Below are 18068 nucleotides of genomic sequence, written 5' to 3' on the forward strand. Positions count from 1 at the left end.
GCAGTATGACGCACTTAGGATGCCATAAATGTTTTAACCCTTGTGTTGTCTTAACATCCTATATACTCCTCTTGTCCTCAATAATGACCCCACTGAGCCTCTGAAATAGAGTACCTTAATTGAATTTTCAACCAAAAATCTATTTTACGTGAAGAAACAACTTGTATGCATCACATACTTTGTGATTTTTGTTTGTTTTTTTTCTCTTCAGAGGGCAGAAAAAGTATTTAATCAGTAGACGCCACTCGTTTTGATTACATCATACATGTTGTAATGTTTTGTTTACTAAGTAGATGTTTATTATCTCCAGTATTGCTGCTGAAGGACACAGGTACAGGGGTAAACATTATTTGTTCAGCAAGAGTTAGTACTTCTACAGGGTGGGCCATAACTTCCCATATATAGGAAAAATAAACATTTTATGTTGGACAACCGTTTTTATTTTTTATATAATGTGCCCTATATGATTACTATTGTTTCAAAAACACATTATCAGTTTCCACTGTTGATGAATTTGCATTAGCGCAGTTGAAGTTATGCTTGTAATAGCATTGATGAGATACCAACGCTATTACAACGCTTCCTTGAGACACACCAGATACACGATGGCTTTCAAATGCCCCCAAAGATACCATCAAATGCATCTTCTAGGTTATCTGAAACATAAAAATATACATTATACATTTTCCTATGTGTGAAAACTTATGGCTCACACTGTATATCCTAAAAAAAGTACCATAAATGTACAGAAAGTCACTTGTAATGCATTTTTGGAGGGAAACAACAGTGTGCTGTATACTGTGCAATAGAATGGGAAAACTACAAAACTCAGCAACAAAATACTAATCTTCTCACATCTTTTGAACCCACAAGGTGCAAAACCTACAGCAATAATAAGAATAAAATAAAAATAATAGATGCAAAACAAAAATATGAAGAACATATTAAACTAATTGGCACATGTAAGACAGTATGCCAGTGTGTGTGCATGGGCTTTACAAATGTATTTCTCACAGGTGCAGCACACAGTATTTGTTTTACAGTCCTTGTTACTTCTGGATGTCTGAAAAAAAAAACTGATCTATGATCTGCTGGGTACTGAAAACTGAAAACTCGTGGCTTGAGCAAAGAGAAAACTGGTGGTGCTGTCATCTGCAGGAACCTTCATAATGTTTGAACTCATCCCCCATTAGTAAACGATGCTTTCAAGAAATGTTTCATTTTTTTTAACTGTTAAAACCTGAGATTTGTTGTGGATGAGTGAGGAGAAAATGTTTTAACACTGCGTAACCAAACCCGTTTTGACGTAAGTAAAGCTCCATGAATGAAGCTCTGCTAAGTTAGTGTCAGAAATGTGAGATTTCCTGTTGCTTACTTCATAATAAAAGTCTCCCTCTCGTTCGCTGATGGAACACTTTATTGTGAAGGAACACCAACAGGAAATGCTAAGTTTTCCTTCACAGCAACTTAACACAACTTCGCCATGTCGTTTCCGAATGGAGGGTAGTCGCCGTGGGGACAGCTAAAGTTAGTAAGGAGAGTACCTGCACAGAATCAGAGGTATGGGAGAAACACACGCTTTCTCTGACTTTAGCTGCTCCCCCGGCGGCCATGGAAAATGGGCGCGATCGTCTTCGTGACCGCTAAACTCAGGAAAGGAATGTACCGGCATCTACTCGGAGGTAATAGAGGAACACACACCTTTCCTGATTGTAGCGGTCCCCATTGCGACCACGTCCTGCTCTCACTACGTGACGACGTTCAGTCACAGACGTCCTGAACCGTCGGAGGAAGACCACGTGGAAGCCGAAAGATGAGAGAAGCAGAGAAGGGACGAGCACTGTCCACCGATAAAGAGATGGAAGCTAAGTAAGTACATAAAAGTTACGGTTTTAATTACACACACGGTTTTAATAGGGGCGTAACGAGGTTAGGAGTTGTGTATAGTTTTTTTCCATCTCATGCTACTATTTTTATTCAACTCAGTGTGGTTATTAGCACGGCAGGGTTGCTCATGCTAACATAAGCTATCTTGTTAACATATGCTGGTCAACTAGCTAGTTAGTTAGCAAGGAAAGGGAGCCGACATGTCGGGATGGGGATGATATAAAGGTAAAGGGCTGTTTTCTGGCACTGCTACAAACGTGAAGTAAAAGAATGTCACAGTGTAATGTTAAAACGTGAAAACTGAAAAAATGGCAAAAATGGAAGACAGCAGTGGTAGTTGTTGTAATACTAGTAGTTACAGTAATACTAATAATAGTAGTAGAAGTAATAATGTAGTACTTTTAGTAATAGGAGTAAGAGTAGCGGTAATAGTAGTAGGAGTCAGTGGTGTAGTGGTCCCTGGAGAAGTGGGTATACTCTTAATTTTCATCTTTTTTTTTAATTAGTCCAGAAAAACACCCTGTTTTAGAAACAGTGACATAGAAGACTACTCTATTCAATTTATTCAGTCATTTCTACTTGCCCACTATTATAAAATTATCATGACTTGATTAGGAGCAATTTGTAGTTATTACTGGTCACGCAAGCAAACTGGATTAATGTAACATGTATTTATCATGAGGCAAACATGGTGTTTCAGTTACTTTTGAACATTTATTTAAATAAAATACTTAAAATATGAAGTTGACAGTGCATCCTTGTTCATATTTCATCATGAATAAAACCTCAATATTGTTTTAGGTCGAATCTTAAACTACCTGTCCCCATTCTTGTGTTTTTACTTACTTTAAAATCAACTACCAGCCTTGAGGTTTTCCCACATTATCCCAATCTAGCTACCTTCAGACTTACGTTAGAATAACGTTAGCCTTTCAAAACGTTAGTCAGACTCGGCCCGACACTCAGTTTAACCCGTTGCGCTTCAGTTGCGCTTCAGTGTCCCGCCCGTGGTACACTTTGAGATCTGCATAAACAATTTGCTAAATGTCTGAAACTGCAAACGCGATTATACAAACACTATACGCCGATGGAAAGCTTAGATTCTCATGAATCCGCCGGTATAAACCACTTTCAGATGTGATTACCACAGCGGGTAATATAAACACAATTGTCCGACAAACAACAAATATCCATCCATCCGTTCTCTATACACGGCTTCAACGTACACAGCGCGACTCACATTTCCGGGTTCATTATTACACACAGATGAAAATATTCCACAAAAAACGGTCATAATCCAACCTTGGACATCCAGACGAAACAAGCCAGTAAACTATTTTGTCCAAAACATGTCTTGAAGACGGTATATACTCCACGAATAGGTCGTTTTCGAGGAAATGCACCTCGCGATGCGCGTCCAATATTCCCTGTATTTCTCATCATATTTTTATTTACAAATAGAATATTAGCGATTTTTTTGTACTGAAAATGGCTGGAATTGAATGCAGCTTTAACCACTGGGGACAAAATATCCTCTCCTTGAAATGTGCAGTCATGTTGCCAGTAGTTTAAAACAATGATTCATTTGGAAACCACCTTAAAACTTACCTGAGAATTATATCGTCCATGAAAGTAGGTTCGCTCGATACGTGCCACTCACTTGAAAGGTGTTTATTCTGACTTTCTCGCATTTCCACGCATCTTTCAAGCAGACCTGTCAATCAACTGGAGTGCCACAGAGGTGTTAGCAAAATTTTCCTCTGTATGACCCGCCCTACTCTGCCTCTGATTGGCTCATCCCTAAAGTTAACCAATCGAATCAGTGAAGGTAGCATGTACCAGCCAATTACAGGCAGAGGAGGGTTGTTCATGGCTTCATCATCCTTAAGGAAAAGAGGGCTACCTGGCAAACAGATATTACTGAATGATGCGCACCCGGGACCATTAGAAGTGGGTATACGCAATGCTAACTGAAAAATAAGTGGGTATACGCCGTATACCGCCGTATACCCTGGACTACACCAGTGATAGGAGTACTAATAGGTGTAGTAATAATAGTAGGAGTAATAGTAAAAATAGCAATAGGTTAAAAGAGCTGAACAGAGTGACAGTTTAATGGTTTCTGTAGCACAAAATATGCAGAAGTAGTGCAAGTTCAAGGAAAAACTTCTTTCCACTTTCACTGGTAGACTAATAGGAGCTTCATTTCTGCCAGTACATCATCTCAGTAATATCCCATGTAAGGGAGGGAGATCTTTCTTTCACTTGTTTTAGGTTTCAGCACAGACTTTTTCCCTCATATTCACAGGAGATAGATTTTTTTTTTTAATTGACCAACTTATAACAGTGTTTAGAGTCCTCATAACTCACCTCTGAAATTGTTGATATTTTCGCTAAAAATGTGCATTTATTGATCAAATATTGCATCAACTGGATTAACTCTGTTTCACCTGCTGCAGACAGACAGGATGCCACTCGAGGTTGAAGGCACACTTACGTCGCTCGAAAGCGCATGATGGAAAATGCTTAGCCGAGCACATACCCTCCCAAACACAGGTACCATCAGCTGTGGAAGTAACTGGGATTTTAAATGCCACGATTTTGTTGGGAATATATACTGTTAATGTGATATAACAACAAAACCATATCTGCTAGGCTTTGCAACAATTTATGTGTGTGATGATAGAAAACTTGTGTAGTTATATAGACGTTTTCATTGTGCTGCATCACACTTTTAGCTGCAGTGTTTTTCATCATTTGGGCAATGCTTAGGATTCTTCCACATGGCACAGATTTGCATGAACGCAACACAAATAGTGAGTTATAAAAACAAACCCCAGAATCAGACATTGCCATATAGCGTGTTGCAGGCAAACATCTCTTACAGAGAATCTCAGTGATGGAAGAAGAAAATATCGACCACTGCATCTTACATCTGCAGATATGGCCAGAATATATCATTTTTATGAACTAATCCAATGAAATTCATAGTGTCTAAAGTTACTATAATGTTTTAACCTTATTTTCTGTGATCAGACATGTAATTTTGTCAAAATGTATACCTGACATGTTTTGACGGAGCCTTCCGTCTGCGTCAGAGGTGTCACTAGGTGGTGTGTGACCGCCTGGTGTTCACTGGGGTGCTGTCGACCTGTCAAATTTTGACGGGTCGACACCGGCCCCCGCTGCCCCCTCGACGCTGGAGGATGTTGCTCAATGTGTTGGACAATGGAGGCAGTGGAGATCAGGAAATGGGCCGAAACGGTCTTGAGCTGGGATGAGGGGGCCTTCCTACTTTCACACACATGGAGCGACATCCTCCAGCGGCGAGGGGGCAGCGGGGGGCGGTGTCGACCTGTCAAAATTCGACAGGTCGACACCGCCCCAGTGAACATTAGCTGGTTTTTAACTACGTCACACACCACCTAGTGACACCTCTGATGAAGACGGAAGGCTTCATCGAAACATGTCAGGTATAAATTTTGACAAAATTACATGTCTGATCACAGAAAATAAGGTTAAAAATTATTTTTATGAACTGATTATTCATTTAACTTACACTATTGTTATCTGGATTAGTCATTACCTGTAACATCATGTCAGAGTTTAGTATAGCCCTGATGAAATGCAGTATGGTGGTCTTTTTAAAGCTTCTCCACAGAACAGTGTTTTAATTTTAATGTAATTTAAAATTGGTCCTCTTTTGAGACATGCTGTTTGTCCTCAGAAATTGAACTCAGACTCAGCCGATGCATGTACCCCTGAAAGCTCAAGGTGTGATGCCCCAGATGGACCACCCTTGAGAAGAGCCGACGGTGTACTGGTAAGTTTGCATTCTGAAATCAGAAAGTTAACATCAAAGTTAACATTGCTTTAAAATGAGTCACCCTGAAAATAAAATATTCAGTGGCATTCACTTCACTGACCCTGTATCCATCTTGTTTTTCTTGACCATGCAAAGCTAACTCTTTCCCTGTAAAACACATGGTTGGTTGTCATGTTAAGTTGTCTAGGTTTTAAGAGTGTATCATGGGCATTTTAAGATTTTCTAATCTGGGCAATGTTTTTTCTTCTTTTAGCTTACCAAAGAATACCTTAAACAGGTCTCAAGGACATCTGATGGTTCCGAAGCATCCATCAGCTGCGTTGAAAGCAATGATGATGAGTATGTCCCTGCAAAAGACTCTGCAGATGAAGGCAGTTCAGAAGTACCTGGTCCTATCAAAGCTCCATTGTTGACCAAGAGGACTTGCAGAACAAAGACAAAGCCCAGAACTTCTGTAGATGAAGAAAAGAAGCGAACAGAAAGTGAAAAAAGTGATGGCACAGGACAGGATAATGTCTCAGTAATGAAGCTGAAAAAAAAGCATAATGGTGCCAGAGTGTACAGTAAAACCCATTATTGCTTGTTCTGTCCTGTCAACTGTCATAAAATGTCGAGACACTTAATTCGAAAACACAGCAGAGAACCTGCTGTAGCTAAAGCTATAAGTTTTCCTTTGAAATCAAAGGAACGTAAAATGCACTTTGACCTCATCAGGAACCAAGGGAACCGTGCGCACAATAATGAGGTCCTAAACAATGGCAGTGGCACACTAGTCCCTGGTCATCAACCTGCAAAACCAGGGAAAACAAGTGATTATATGCATTGCATAAATTGTGAAGCTTTTTTGAAAAGAAAAACATTAAAGAAACACATGTCCACATGCAGGCTTTCACAAACATGTAGCAGTACAAAGCCAGGCAACAATTGTATCCAGTCACCCTTTGTACAACCTGTTCCTGATGGTGTTACCCAAAAAGTTTGGGAGCTAGTGAATGCCATGCACAAAGATGAAATCAAGAGCATTGTAAGAAAAGAGAAAAGCATTTTGAAACTAGCTGAACATCTTTATGCTAAACATGGACACGACAAAACCAAACATGAATACATAAGACAAAAAATGCGCGAAGTAGGACGACTGATCCAGCAGTCCCAGAAAAGAGGTCTGAAATGCCTTAAAGACTTCTTTGTGCCCTCCAACTTTCATCTTGTGATCGAGGCAGTAAAAGCTGTGGCTGGATTTGATGAGGAGAAAAACATGTTTAAAACTCCATCATTAGCTCTGAAGCTCCGTTACAGTCTGAGGAAACTTGCAGACATTCTTGAGTGTGAGGCACAGATGGCAGAGTCGGGCAATGAAGAGTTTCTTAACAACCTGAAAAGGACTAGGGGTCTTTTTGAGAAGAAATGGGATGTGTCTCTCTCATCAGGTGAGTTGTACAAGAATTGTGTTCATTATGATTAATCATATGACAGTTTATCATTTTTGTTTTAATGGCTTGACTAAGAATCCTTTATACAGAACTCTTTTGTGTTTATGTAAACAAGGACATACTTTGTTTATACAAGCACCTAGAAACACATCATTTATTATTTAGCAAATTCTAATAGTATAAATCAGAGTATGACAGTGACAGCTCTAACAACACAACATACTAACCTTTATGCATCATGTTCGTTAGTTGTCTTTCCTCTCTTTCTCCTCTGTTGTCTCTTCTGTCTGTCCTCACTGCTTCACTCTGGTTGAAATCTCCAGATTCTGTAAAGAAAGCGAACATGTAACCGTTCTAAAATCGTTCACAGTGAAGGTGTTACCATCTTATATTATTACCTTATATTGATATATTTGTCGTTTCTTTTTTTGCAGGATCCTCAAGCTCCAAGAAAAAATGTCATCCAGAGTCTGACAGTGACGACCATCTGTCAGGTATTTCATACACCAAAGATACACTAGTTTGCTGTCTGTACAAAAGAAAATGCTACCAACTGCTTTTGAATGGAATATATTAACTGCTGTTTTGAAATTAAACCAAAAATCTGCGTATGGAGGCAGTCGAACTGGGCTCTACTTCAGAGGGCTAGTGTCTCAGCTACATACAGCTGACCTTCTGATTCATGCTAATCTGAGATCAGACATTATGTGGTCATTGTGTCTGACCGTAGTGGGCTGGACTTTGATATTTACCAGCTGCAACATGTGGAGCAGCACTTGAGTTACGGTCTTGAGTATAGGATGATGTGAAATGAATCCTTGGTTTTTCATCAATAATTTTAAAGTTTTTGTGTTGGTAGAATTCGGCTCCAAAACACTGCCACATCATTATCAGATTTTTTTTTTAAATTATGTTGACTCAGTGGTACAAATCAGTAGCATATGTTCCTGTCAGGAGAATTCTTCAGTGGAGTCCTGACTTCTCCAAATTAATTCTCATTTGTCTCTCCAGTCAAAGCAAAGTTTTACTTGTGCAAGGAATCGACATGAACAGAGCACAGTCTGGACAGGTGACTGGTGAAGGTGGAAAATAGCATAGTTTTTATACTGGTACATAAGCATGAGCTACACATCTTGGTATGTGTTTTCTCTAGTTCACTACAGGCAGGCGGTTAGGACTGGTTTGTTGTCCTGCTAACTCCTGTGCGACCAGCTTGTCCTTGTTCCTCTTTTGGCACACATCACACAGTATTACAGTGAATAAGAGCATTCAATCACCAAATACAATAATTTCAATAACAGTTCCTCTTTACTGGGAGACGATAAAGGAGTTGAGAGTTCTGTCATTCCTCCAAGATTTGTTTCTTCATGCAGTAGCTCTGTCAACCAGGAAGCCCAGCTAAGAGATATAGTACACTTCCCATATCCAGTATTGCAGTTCGTTGATTTTTCTCATGATTGTTTCTCCTGGTATTCCACAGTTTTGTTCTATACACTGTGTTCTTTTGACAGGAGGACTGGAAGACTATGATGGGCCTGGCAGTGTTGAACTTGCCACTAAAGGTAAACCAAAGGCCAGAGTGATGGCACTTAGGTATCACGTGCCCTGTTTCAGTAAAATACAGTAGATGACAAACACCTAAAGGTTCTGATTAGCACCTCTCTCATCACTGCAGAGCACTCTAAGCTAGAAGCTGCTCAGCATTCAAAAATCATGTGATGCTTTAAATTCAAAGCCACAAGTAGAAAGAGAGTATCAATGTGTGACCAAAACACGATAGAGAATTTACCTCAGTTTTTTTTTCATTGTTCCTTATTTCAGCAGGATCCCCAGGCTCAAAGAAGAGGCAACAACCCGAGTCTGACAGTGACGACCATCAAGCAGGTATCTTTTCCTGCACTATATGTTGTGCTTATTGTCAGAAATAAAAAGACGTTTTCTCTCAGACAGACCCATATGAACTGCACTGTTACAATGATGATCAGATGTGTGTAAGTCTCACTATAGGTGGCTTTCATTCAGACAGTAAATATGTGACCAGTTAGCAGTTGTCTTGTATTAATATATTAATTATCCCTTTAACAGTATCCTCAGGCACAGAAAACCAGCCTCCTGAGTCTGACGATGACCCTCAGATAGGTATTTAATACACTAATACTGTCTTTCTTTCAGACGGTGAAGGTTTGTGGCCAGGTAGCTGTCAGTTTTTTGAGTTAACATTAAGAGTAATCAACATAATTCCTTATTTTAACAGGATCCTCGAGATATACTGATTTGAGACCTGATGAGACTGCCGATGATGGCCGTCAAACAGGTATTTCAAACACCGCATACATAACTATTACACTTAGTTTTGCTTACTTAAACATGGCAGAGAAATCTGGTTTTTGACCAGTTGAAGGTAACATCAGGGATTTTGGATGCTCCAGTCTCTGTCAGTGAATCCAGACAGCACACCACTTCCCGTTTAAATTCTCAGTTTATTCTACAATGTGAAATACATAAGTGGTACTGCACCAGTCTGTGCAAGTGCTGAAGGAGAATAATAGGTCACAGGTGCTGTCTTTGTCTTAATATCAAAATGTCACTTTTTAAATGTTATGAAATCACATTTTATTTTTGTAGCATCAAATTGTAACAAAATTACCTCAAAGAAGTTTCTATGTAGAGCAGGTCTCGGCCACACTCTATCTCACTTTAGTTACAGAGTCCCAACAAATCAGTGGCAAAGACCTTTATTTGCAGTCGAATTACCTGTCTCTACTCCTAACTGTATTTTTCCTCCCTCTTTTCTTTCATAGATGCCTCAAAGAAGAGGAGCGGGACACAGAGTGAAGTCTGCTCAGTGGAAAAAGCTCTGAAATCCTTCGGAGACTGTGGTAAAGTACCAATGAAGTCTGATTGCTGCCTGTATCAAGGCTTCACTAGATGCTTTCAAAAATTGAAGCCGAACACCTGTGAAGTTTTACATTAAGAACCGTATCACTGCTGTTCAGCATGAAAGTGCCAAAAAAGAGAATTCTTTTAAAACAGATTGCACTTGGTTCTTGAATCTGCTAATGCACATGTTCTGATTTCTGAGATAACATGTTCTGTTAATTTTGTTGACACGTGTTGATGTTGGAGGCCCAGTGTATAGTTAGTTTTCTCCTTCGGCTCTGTCCTCGCTGCTTCACTGGTTGAAATCTCCAGATTCTACAAAGGAAGCAAACACGTACCTGTTATAATATAGGTGACTTTTTACCTATATGTGAGGTAGGTTACCATCTTTTACACACGTGGACAAAATTGTTGGTACCCCTCAGTTAAAGAAGGAAAAACCCACAATTCTCACTGAAATCACTTGAAACTCACAAAAGTAACAATAAATAAAAATTTATTGAAAATTAAATCATCAAAAACAGCCATCACTTTTGAATTGTTGATTAACATAATTATTTAAAAAAACAAATTAATGAAACAGGCCTGGACAAAAATGATGGTACCTCCATAAAAGATTGAAAACTATTTGACCAGAGTGACATGATTAACTCAGGTGTGTCATTTAATTGACATCACAGGTGTTTCCAAACTCATAATCAGTCAGTCTGCCTATTTAAAGGGAGACAAGTAGTCACCCTGCTGTTTGGTGAAAAGGTGTGTACCACACTGAACATGGACAACAGAAAGCGAAGGAGAGAATTGTCCCAGGACATCCGAAAAAAAATTATAGACAAACATCTTAAAGGTAAAGGCTATAAGACCATCTCTAAACAGCTTGAAGTTCCTGTGACAACAGTGGCTCATATTATTCAGAAGTTCAAGACCCACGGGACAGTAGCCAACCTCCCTGGACGTGGCCGCAAGAGGAAAATTGATGACAAATTGAAGAGACGGATCGTTGGAATTGTATCCAAAGAGCCCAGAGCAACCTCCAAAGAAATTAAAGGTGAACTCCAAGGCCAAGGTACATCAGTGTCAGATCGCACCATTCGTGGTTGTTTGAGCCAAAGTGGACTTCATGGGAGACGACCAAGGAGGACACCACTGCTGGAAAAAACTCATAAAAAAGCCAGACTGGAATTTGCAAAAATGCATGTTGACAAGCCACAAAGCTTCTGGGAGAATGTCCTTTGGACAGATGAGACCAAACTGGAGCTTTTTGGTAAGGCACATCAACTCTATGTTCATAGACTCAAAAACCAAGCGTACGAAGAAAAGAACACTGTTCCTACGGTGAAACATGGAGGAGGCTCAGTAATGTTTTGGGGCTGCTTTGCTGCATCTGGCACAGGGTGTCTTGAAAGTGTGCAAGGTACGATGAAATCTGAAGACTGTCAAGGCATTCTGGAGAGAAATGTGCTGCCTAGTGTCAGAAAGCTTGGTCTCAGTCGCAGGTCATGGGTCTTCCAACAGGACAACGATCCAAAACACACAGCCAAAAACACCCAAGAATGGCTGAGAGAAAAGCGTTGGACTATTCTAAAGTGGCCTTCTATGAGCCCAGATCTGAATCCCATTGAACATATGTGGAAGGAGCTGAAACATGCCATTTGGAGAAGACACCCATCAAACCTGAGACAACTGGAGCTGTTTGCTCATGAGGAGTGGGCCAAAATACCTGTTGACAGCTGCAGAACGCTCATTGACAAATACAGAAATGGTTTAATTGCAGTGATTGCCTCAAAAGGTTGTGCAACAAAATATTAAGTTATGGGTACCATCATTTTTGTCCAGCCCTATTTCATTAGTTTGTTTTTTTAAATAATTATGTTAATCAACAATTCAAAAGTGATGGCTGATTTTGATTATTTAATTTTCAATAAATTTTTATTTATTGTTACTTTTGTGAGTTTCAAGTGATTTCAGTGAGAATTGTGGGTTTTTCCTTCTTTAACTGAGGGGTACCAACAATTTTGTCCACGTGTGTATTAGAAAAGATGAGTTATATCACTGCTGTTTGGCGTGAAAATGCCAAAAGAGTTTCTTTGAAATAGATTACTCTTGTTTCTTGAATGTGCTCATGCACATGTTCTGATTTCTAAGATGTCATGATTCAAATCGGCTGAGATGAAATATGAATTGCAATGCCCTTTTTAAACTACTTTTGAGTTTACTTTGATTGATGTCATGTGTCTCTACGTGACAAGTGGATTCGCTGCCCCACTCACTCAAACCAGTGCAAGGGCCAAGGAGATTACGAGGTGCGTCTGTGTTTTCATAACAAAAGATATGAAGCCATTTTCCATTGTTGAAAGGATTTCAGCTGTTGGTCAACACTGGAGCTCAAATACTGCATCCCATCACGCCTGCACTTCAGCCAGACGGGGATGCCAGTGCTTTACGGTAAAACCAAAGCAAAGGTGGTTCAGGACAGATAGCGTCTCCGTCACAACAGATAACTGGACCTCCAGGACGACCCAAAGATACATCTCCATCATTGCCGAGTGGGAAATGGCAAACCCTGTTCTTCACACTCGGCCTCTTTTTGAAACGCACAGTGGGGAAAACATTGCTGAAGTACTGAAGTTGAAGAGATTTCATTTGTAGTTTTCATTTAGTTATTTTGATGTGGGATTTATTTTGAAAATCCAGTTTATTTTTTTGTTTAAGATAAAATTTAATTTCAGTTGCACTTTTCAGAAGAGAACATGCGTTGTATTGCACAGCTTACCCTACCTCAGAAATGAAAAGGGATTCTCTTTATTTTCTTAGAGATAAAATATAATTTGTAGTTTTATTTATATATATATATGTATGTGTGTGTGTGTGTGTGTGTGTGTATTTTTTAAATATGCATTCATTGCATAGTTTGTTTTGTTACACCCTACCTCAAATGTTTTTTCTCTGAGAAATAAAGGAATTTTTCTCAGTCATAATTTGTCTGCAAGCTCATTCTGTTAAAGAAATGTGAGAAAATCGGATCGTTAACCTCGTATCGTAAATTTTATTGAACTGTGAGTTGAGTGTACCGTAACATCCCTAATGGTTACTTATGAGTAAGATGAAGGACAAAAATAAAATCATAGTAGATTTGACTTGAGAAGCCTTAAAGTCTTTTTTCCAGTAACACTTCCTTACAGAGAAGAACGATCCTGCTAATAGTCACATGAGATGCTGTTCTCTTTAATTCTATCACCATCACTGGAGACCTGAAAAACTGCTTGTCTCTACTTCTGTGAGACTAACAGACATAAAATGGGTGGCGAGGGGCTAAAAGTCTGACTGAGGTGACAGGTCCCCGGTGCGACAAAAAATTCACGTTTAAAATTTATGTGAGTATTTGAAGTTTTAAGTGATTTTCAACCTCACAGCAATTTTTTTTTTTTTTTTTAAATGTGGGCGTTAAAAAGGTGTCTCTAGACCATCTTGAACCAGGGTGGATCCCTCCAGGAGCCTTCTGGTTAGTCCACCTCATGGGGAAACAAAACCGGGTGTGTGTGTGTCGTGGTTTTAGAGGTGTGTGTGTTTTAGTGCTGTGTGAGTGTAATTTTTAGTTAGTGGGTCAAAAATGACCCGAAGACACGCTGTTGATTTGCAGCTTTCATGAAAATACAAATGAAAAAAAACCCAATGTTTCACTTTTTCTAATGTTGGAGTCACTTAAGGAAAAGTCTTTAAATTTCATGTTAAAAATGGTCATCTAGGAGGTTTCCCATGCTATTAAACAGTGGTGGGTCATTTTTGACCTGAAGACAACATGAGGGTCAAAAAAAGGGCAAAAATGTGATTTTTCTTTATTTCAAATACATTTTAAAAAAACAACTTAAATCAATATGTACAACATTTTAGAGCATCTGCAGGTGTGACCAGTACTGTACAAAACCATGTCTCCTCATACTACATACTACAGATAGTTTAGTACCTGCATTTTTAATTCATTTCTATACTTGTCTCTTATCTGCAGTTCAGTGGAAAAGTCTCAAACTCATTTTTTTTTCCGCATGATTGTTGGTTACAGCTGAATCACTAATGTTGCATGCAGTCACATGCAGAGAACTTTTATTTTTTTATAGAATGTAGTTAATGTGATCGGTTTATTTTAGGTGAATTTCTAAATGAGATGTAAAATAAAGTGATTCTGGTGGAATAGCACAGATTCATGCTTAGATTTGGTGAAGTTTTCCAACCAAATGGCATGTCATAGATGAGTATGTTAAAAATCTGAATATTTCTCTTTTCACAGCATCTGGTTCTGATAAATGGTGTAATTTTAACAGTTTCTAAAACAATAACCTGCCTTTCAAACCCACCGACGGGTTTTAATTGAGAAACAATAACTGAAGATGCTGTTAACTCATGTACAGTATCTGTATATGCAGTAAAACTAATCACGTTTCTGTTTTTTCTTTTTAGTAATGAAAAGTTCACTTAAGTCCAAGAGGAAAAAAGACAAGCAGTCAAACACTGTGAGTATATTTTGTGCAATAGATTGACTTCATGGAGCAACGGTAGAAATATTCAATGTGTCGATGTAAAATACTTTTTGTTTTAATTGATGACAGTAAAAGAAATACAGCATTTTACAAAACAACTCAAAAGGAGCATTGTTAAAGCTAACAGCTATGATCCTAAATTCAATTGAGTTGTTTTGCTGTTAAATGATTTGTTGTCGGTATTTTTTTCTAATAACACTCAAAATACTAAAATAATAATTATTTTAAATAATAAAATAATCCAAAAGAATTGCAGCAACATCTCACAATTGAGAAGCTGCAGCCAGAAAATGTTTGATATTAATACCTGATTTTTGATAAAATGATAATGAGTGATTAAATGCTTATTATGTAAGTATCCTTTAATTTATAAATGTAGTAATATATACTTCCTCACAGATGTTTCAACACTCCTTTGGGTGAAATAAATGTTGAAAAAATAACCAGTAAACCTCCAGCAGTGTTATCAATTAAAGAATAAAATATTTCAGTTGTGGATTAGTAAGTTCTACTTGTTTTTATGCTCTAACTCAGAGGTGTCAAACATGTGAACGACTTTTTAAAGTGTAGAAGTTACAGAGAAGACATTAACTGCAAACTGTAAATTTGTAAAACTATAAATTTAAAATAATTTCTAGACAAATACAAGTTGTTTTTATATAAAATATGATGCTGTATTGCTCATTGTTTTTTTGTCATTTTGTCTCATTTTTTCCACGTTTTGTCATGTTTTGTCTTTTTTGTCAGACTTTTATTGTTTCATGTTTTTGTTATTTTGTTTCTCTTATTTTTCCTCTCATTTTAATAATTTTGTGTTTTCCTTTATTCATTGTTTTGTGTTTTGTTTTTTGTCGTTTTGTTTCACACTTGTCATTTTTTGTCTCGTTTGTGTTGTTGGTCCATTTTTGTCACTTTGTAGCTTTTTTGTCTAAGTTTTTGTGTCTGTTTGGTTTCATGTCGTTTCATTTTTTGTGTTTTTGTTTCTCGCTTTTGTCATTTTGTGTCTCATTTTTGTAATATTTTGTCTTGTTTTTGTTGTATTTTTGTCTTTTTTAAAGTACAATGCTATACAATTCAGTTCCTGTGACTAAATGTTTTGTTCATTTGTAGACACTGTGATCTGTAAGTTGGAATGTGTAAATGATAAACTGAGACACAGTGTTGTTGAAATTGAACCTGTTTTTCTTTACAAATTTCAGTCTGTTCATAATATTTTTTCAGAATGTACTTTTTACACTAAAACAAAGGAAGCATTTGGAGCTATTTACAGGTTATTATGCTCTGATTTTACTGGTCCAACCCACTGGAGATCAAATTGGGCTGAATATGGCCCCTAAAGTGAGTTTTACACTTCTGCTCTAAATGAAGCTTTCTGTGTATTTTCTTGATTGAGGTTCGGCAAAGGGAGAAGCAACTTTTAGTCTGAATTAGTCACAATCAAACAGGTTTGCATAGAAATCCAGAAACTGCTTCAAAAATACTGAACTTCATCCCACAGGAGGACGCAGACGTCGGTTCCTCTTTGCTTTGCCACAACGAATATCATCCAGACACCAACGTAGTCACGAAAAAGTGCTACAACTGCTTTCAGTAAGTCCACCACATCTTTCTTCATGCTTTAAAGTTGAAAACAGTGTAATTGCATTTATGTGAAAGGTGCAGAACCAATGGCAATTCGATGTAAAATTTGCAAATATATCTTCCATTGTTGGCTGTGAGACTGCCAGTCTTGTTTTTGCTTTTTATTTAAATAGGAGATGTTTCGATGATTTTCAGCTTCTCGGCTGTATGAATTTGCTGTTTTTCTTTGTCTTATGTGATATAAATTGTTTCTGGACTTTTGATTGAACAAAAGAAGCAATATGAGCCACTAAAAAATAAATCCAGCCACACCTGTTGGCTCCTGTTGACATTATAAAATACCCTGAATGAGTCGTTGTCAGCTCCGCTGCAGTGGAAAAGGATTAGTAGAGAAGAACCTCAATACATTCACTGAGCTAGAATGAAGCAAATCCACATAAATTAGGTAAATACCATGTAGAAAGCACTGTTTTTAAATTTACATGTTTCTTAGGGCACCAGATGGACACTGGACTACTCTTTTGCTTTTCTAATGCAGTGCAGGAAGTCACTCTGAGCATGTTTAGAAATGCAGAAAAGGCGAATGGTTTCAATGGGAGAGACTCACAAACATACATGCATAATGTGAATTCATTCTCTGATGGTTGTTTACTGCTGTAATGGTGTCATTTTTATATTTAAATCTTGCACTTTGCACATTTTAAGAAACTGCGATAGTTGCATTTTTACTATAAATTTACAACAATTACAACAATTTATTTAACCCAAGCTGATGCAGTGAGGAGCTTCTCATTTCTTAAACAACCGTGTTGGAAGACATATCCTGTGGTCATGGAAAGGATGTTAATCTGTCTCAGAAGGGTCAATTTATTGGCCTGCATCAAGCAAAGAAACATCTAAGGAGATTTCTGAACCTGCTAAAATCAGGTTAAGAACCGTCCAATGCATGATTAAAACCTGAAGGATAGCAGAGAACCATCATCTTCCAGGATCAAACTCTTAGATGATTGTAGGAAATCAACAGTAGAACTCACAGCTTTTAGTAGTGAAAGTAAGAACATTTCCACATGAACAGTGTGAAGGGAACTCAAAGGATTGGGACTAAACAGCTGTAGCTCTAAGAAAACCACTGATCAGTGAGAATAATCAGAAAAGCAGTTTTCAGTTTGCTACAGAACATAAAGATTGGACTCTGGACCAATGGAAGAAGGTCATGTGGTCTGATGAGTCCAGATTTACCCTGTTCCAAAGTGATGGGGGCATCAGGGTAAGAAGAGAGGCAGATGAAGTGATGAACTCATCATGGTTAGTGCCTACCAGTCTGTGGGGGTTAGGGTTATGATCTGGGGTTGGTCAGGTTCTGCAACATTATGTTCCCAAAGAATGAGGTCAGCTGATACCTGAAGATACTGAAGGACCAGGTCTTTCCACCAGTGGAGGTTTTCTTCCTGATGACATGGATATGTTCCAAGATAACGATGTCAGGATTCATGGGCTCACATTGAGAATGAGTGGATCAGGGAGCATGAGATGGATTGTCCTCCACAGAGTCCAGACCTCAGAACTACTGAGGATCTTTGGGATGTTCTGGAGAAGACTGTGCAGCGGTCCGACTCTCCCATCATTAATTTAAGATCTTGGTGGAAAATTAATCCAACTCTGGACAGAAATAAATTCAGTGACATTGCAGAGGCTTATTGAGTGTGTGTCGTTCTCAGAGCTAAACAATCCAATGAAATGTTGGAGTGCGCGACTTTTTTAGGACTTGCAGTGATGTGAATGAGTAGTATATTTAACAAGAAAATAATCTCCACCTTCATTGATATTGAAAATAATGATTAACAGCAGCCTGGGATTTTGTATTATCACATTTTTAACGCCAATTTACAAAGACAAAGTGGCCATTCTGCTTTATTTCATCCAAAATAG

The 18068-nt window shown here is 38.2% G+C and overlaps 2 protein-coding genes across 2 annotated transcripts in view; both read left to right on the top strand.

Annotated features, from left to right (window-relative positions):
- LOC110963615 (uncharacterized) overlaps positions 1–18068 on the top strand; it is a 68614-nt gene that overhangs the window by 16371 nt on the left and 34175 nt on the right. The window contains exons 12-13 of the mRNA XM_051955605.1: positions 14479–14531; positions 16057–16148. Coding sequence (XP_051811565.1) covers positions 14479–14531; positions 16057–16148 — 145 coding nt within the window. The remainder of the gene's footprint in view (positions 1–14478; positions 14532–16056; positions 16149–18068) is intronic.
- LOC110963616 (uncharacterized) lies at positions 406–8978 on the top strand. Its single transcript, XM_022212062.2, has 6 exons — positions 406–1869; positions 4347–4443; positions 5615–5710; positions 5967–7637; positions 8655–8705; positions 8965–8978. Exons 1-4 carry the CDS (start codon positions 1814–1816, stop codon positions 7173–7175), a joined length of 1458 nt encoding a protein of 485 aa, XP_022067754.2. The 5' UTR covers positions 406–1813; the 3' UTR covers positions 7176–7637; positions 8655–8705; positions 8965–8978.

Source organism: Acanthochromis polyacanthus, chromosome 11 (genome assembly GCF_021347895.1).
Source record: "Acanthochromis polyacanthus isolate Apoly-LR-REF ecotype Palm Island chromosome 11, KAUST_Apoly_ChrSc, whole genome shotgun sequence".
NCBI lineage: Eukaryota > Metazoa > Chordata > Actinopteri > Pomacentridae > Acanthochromis > Acanthochromis polyacanthus.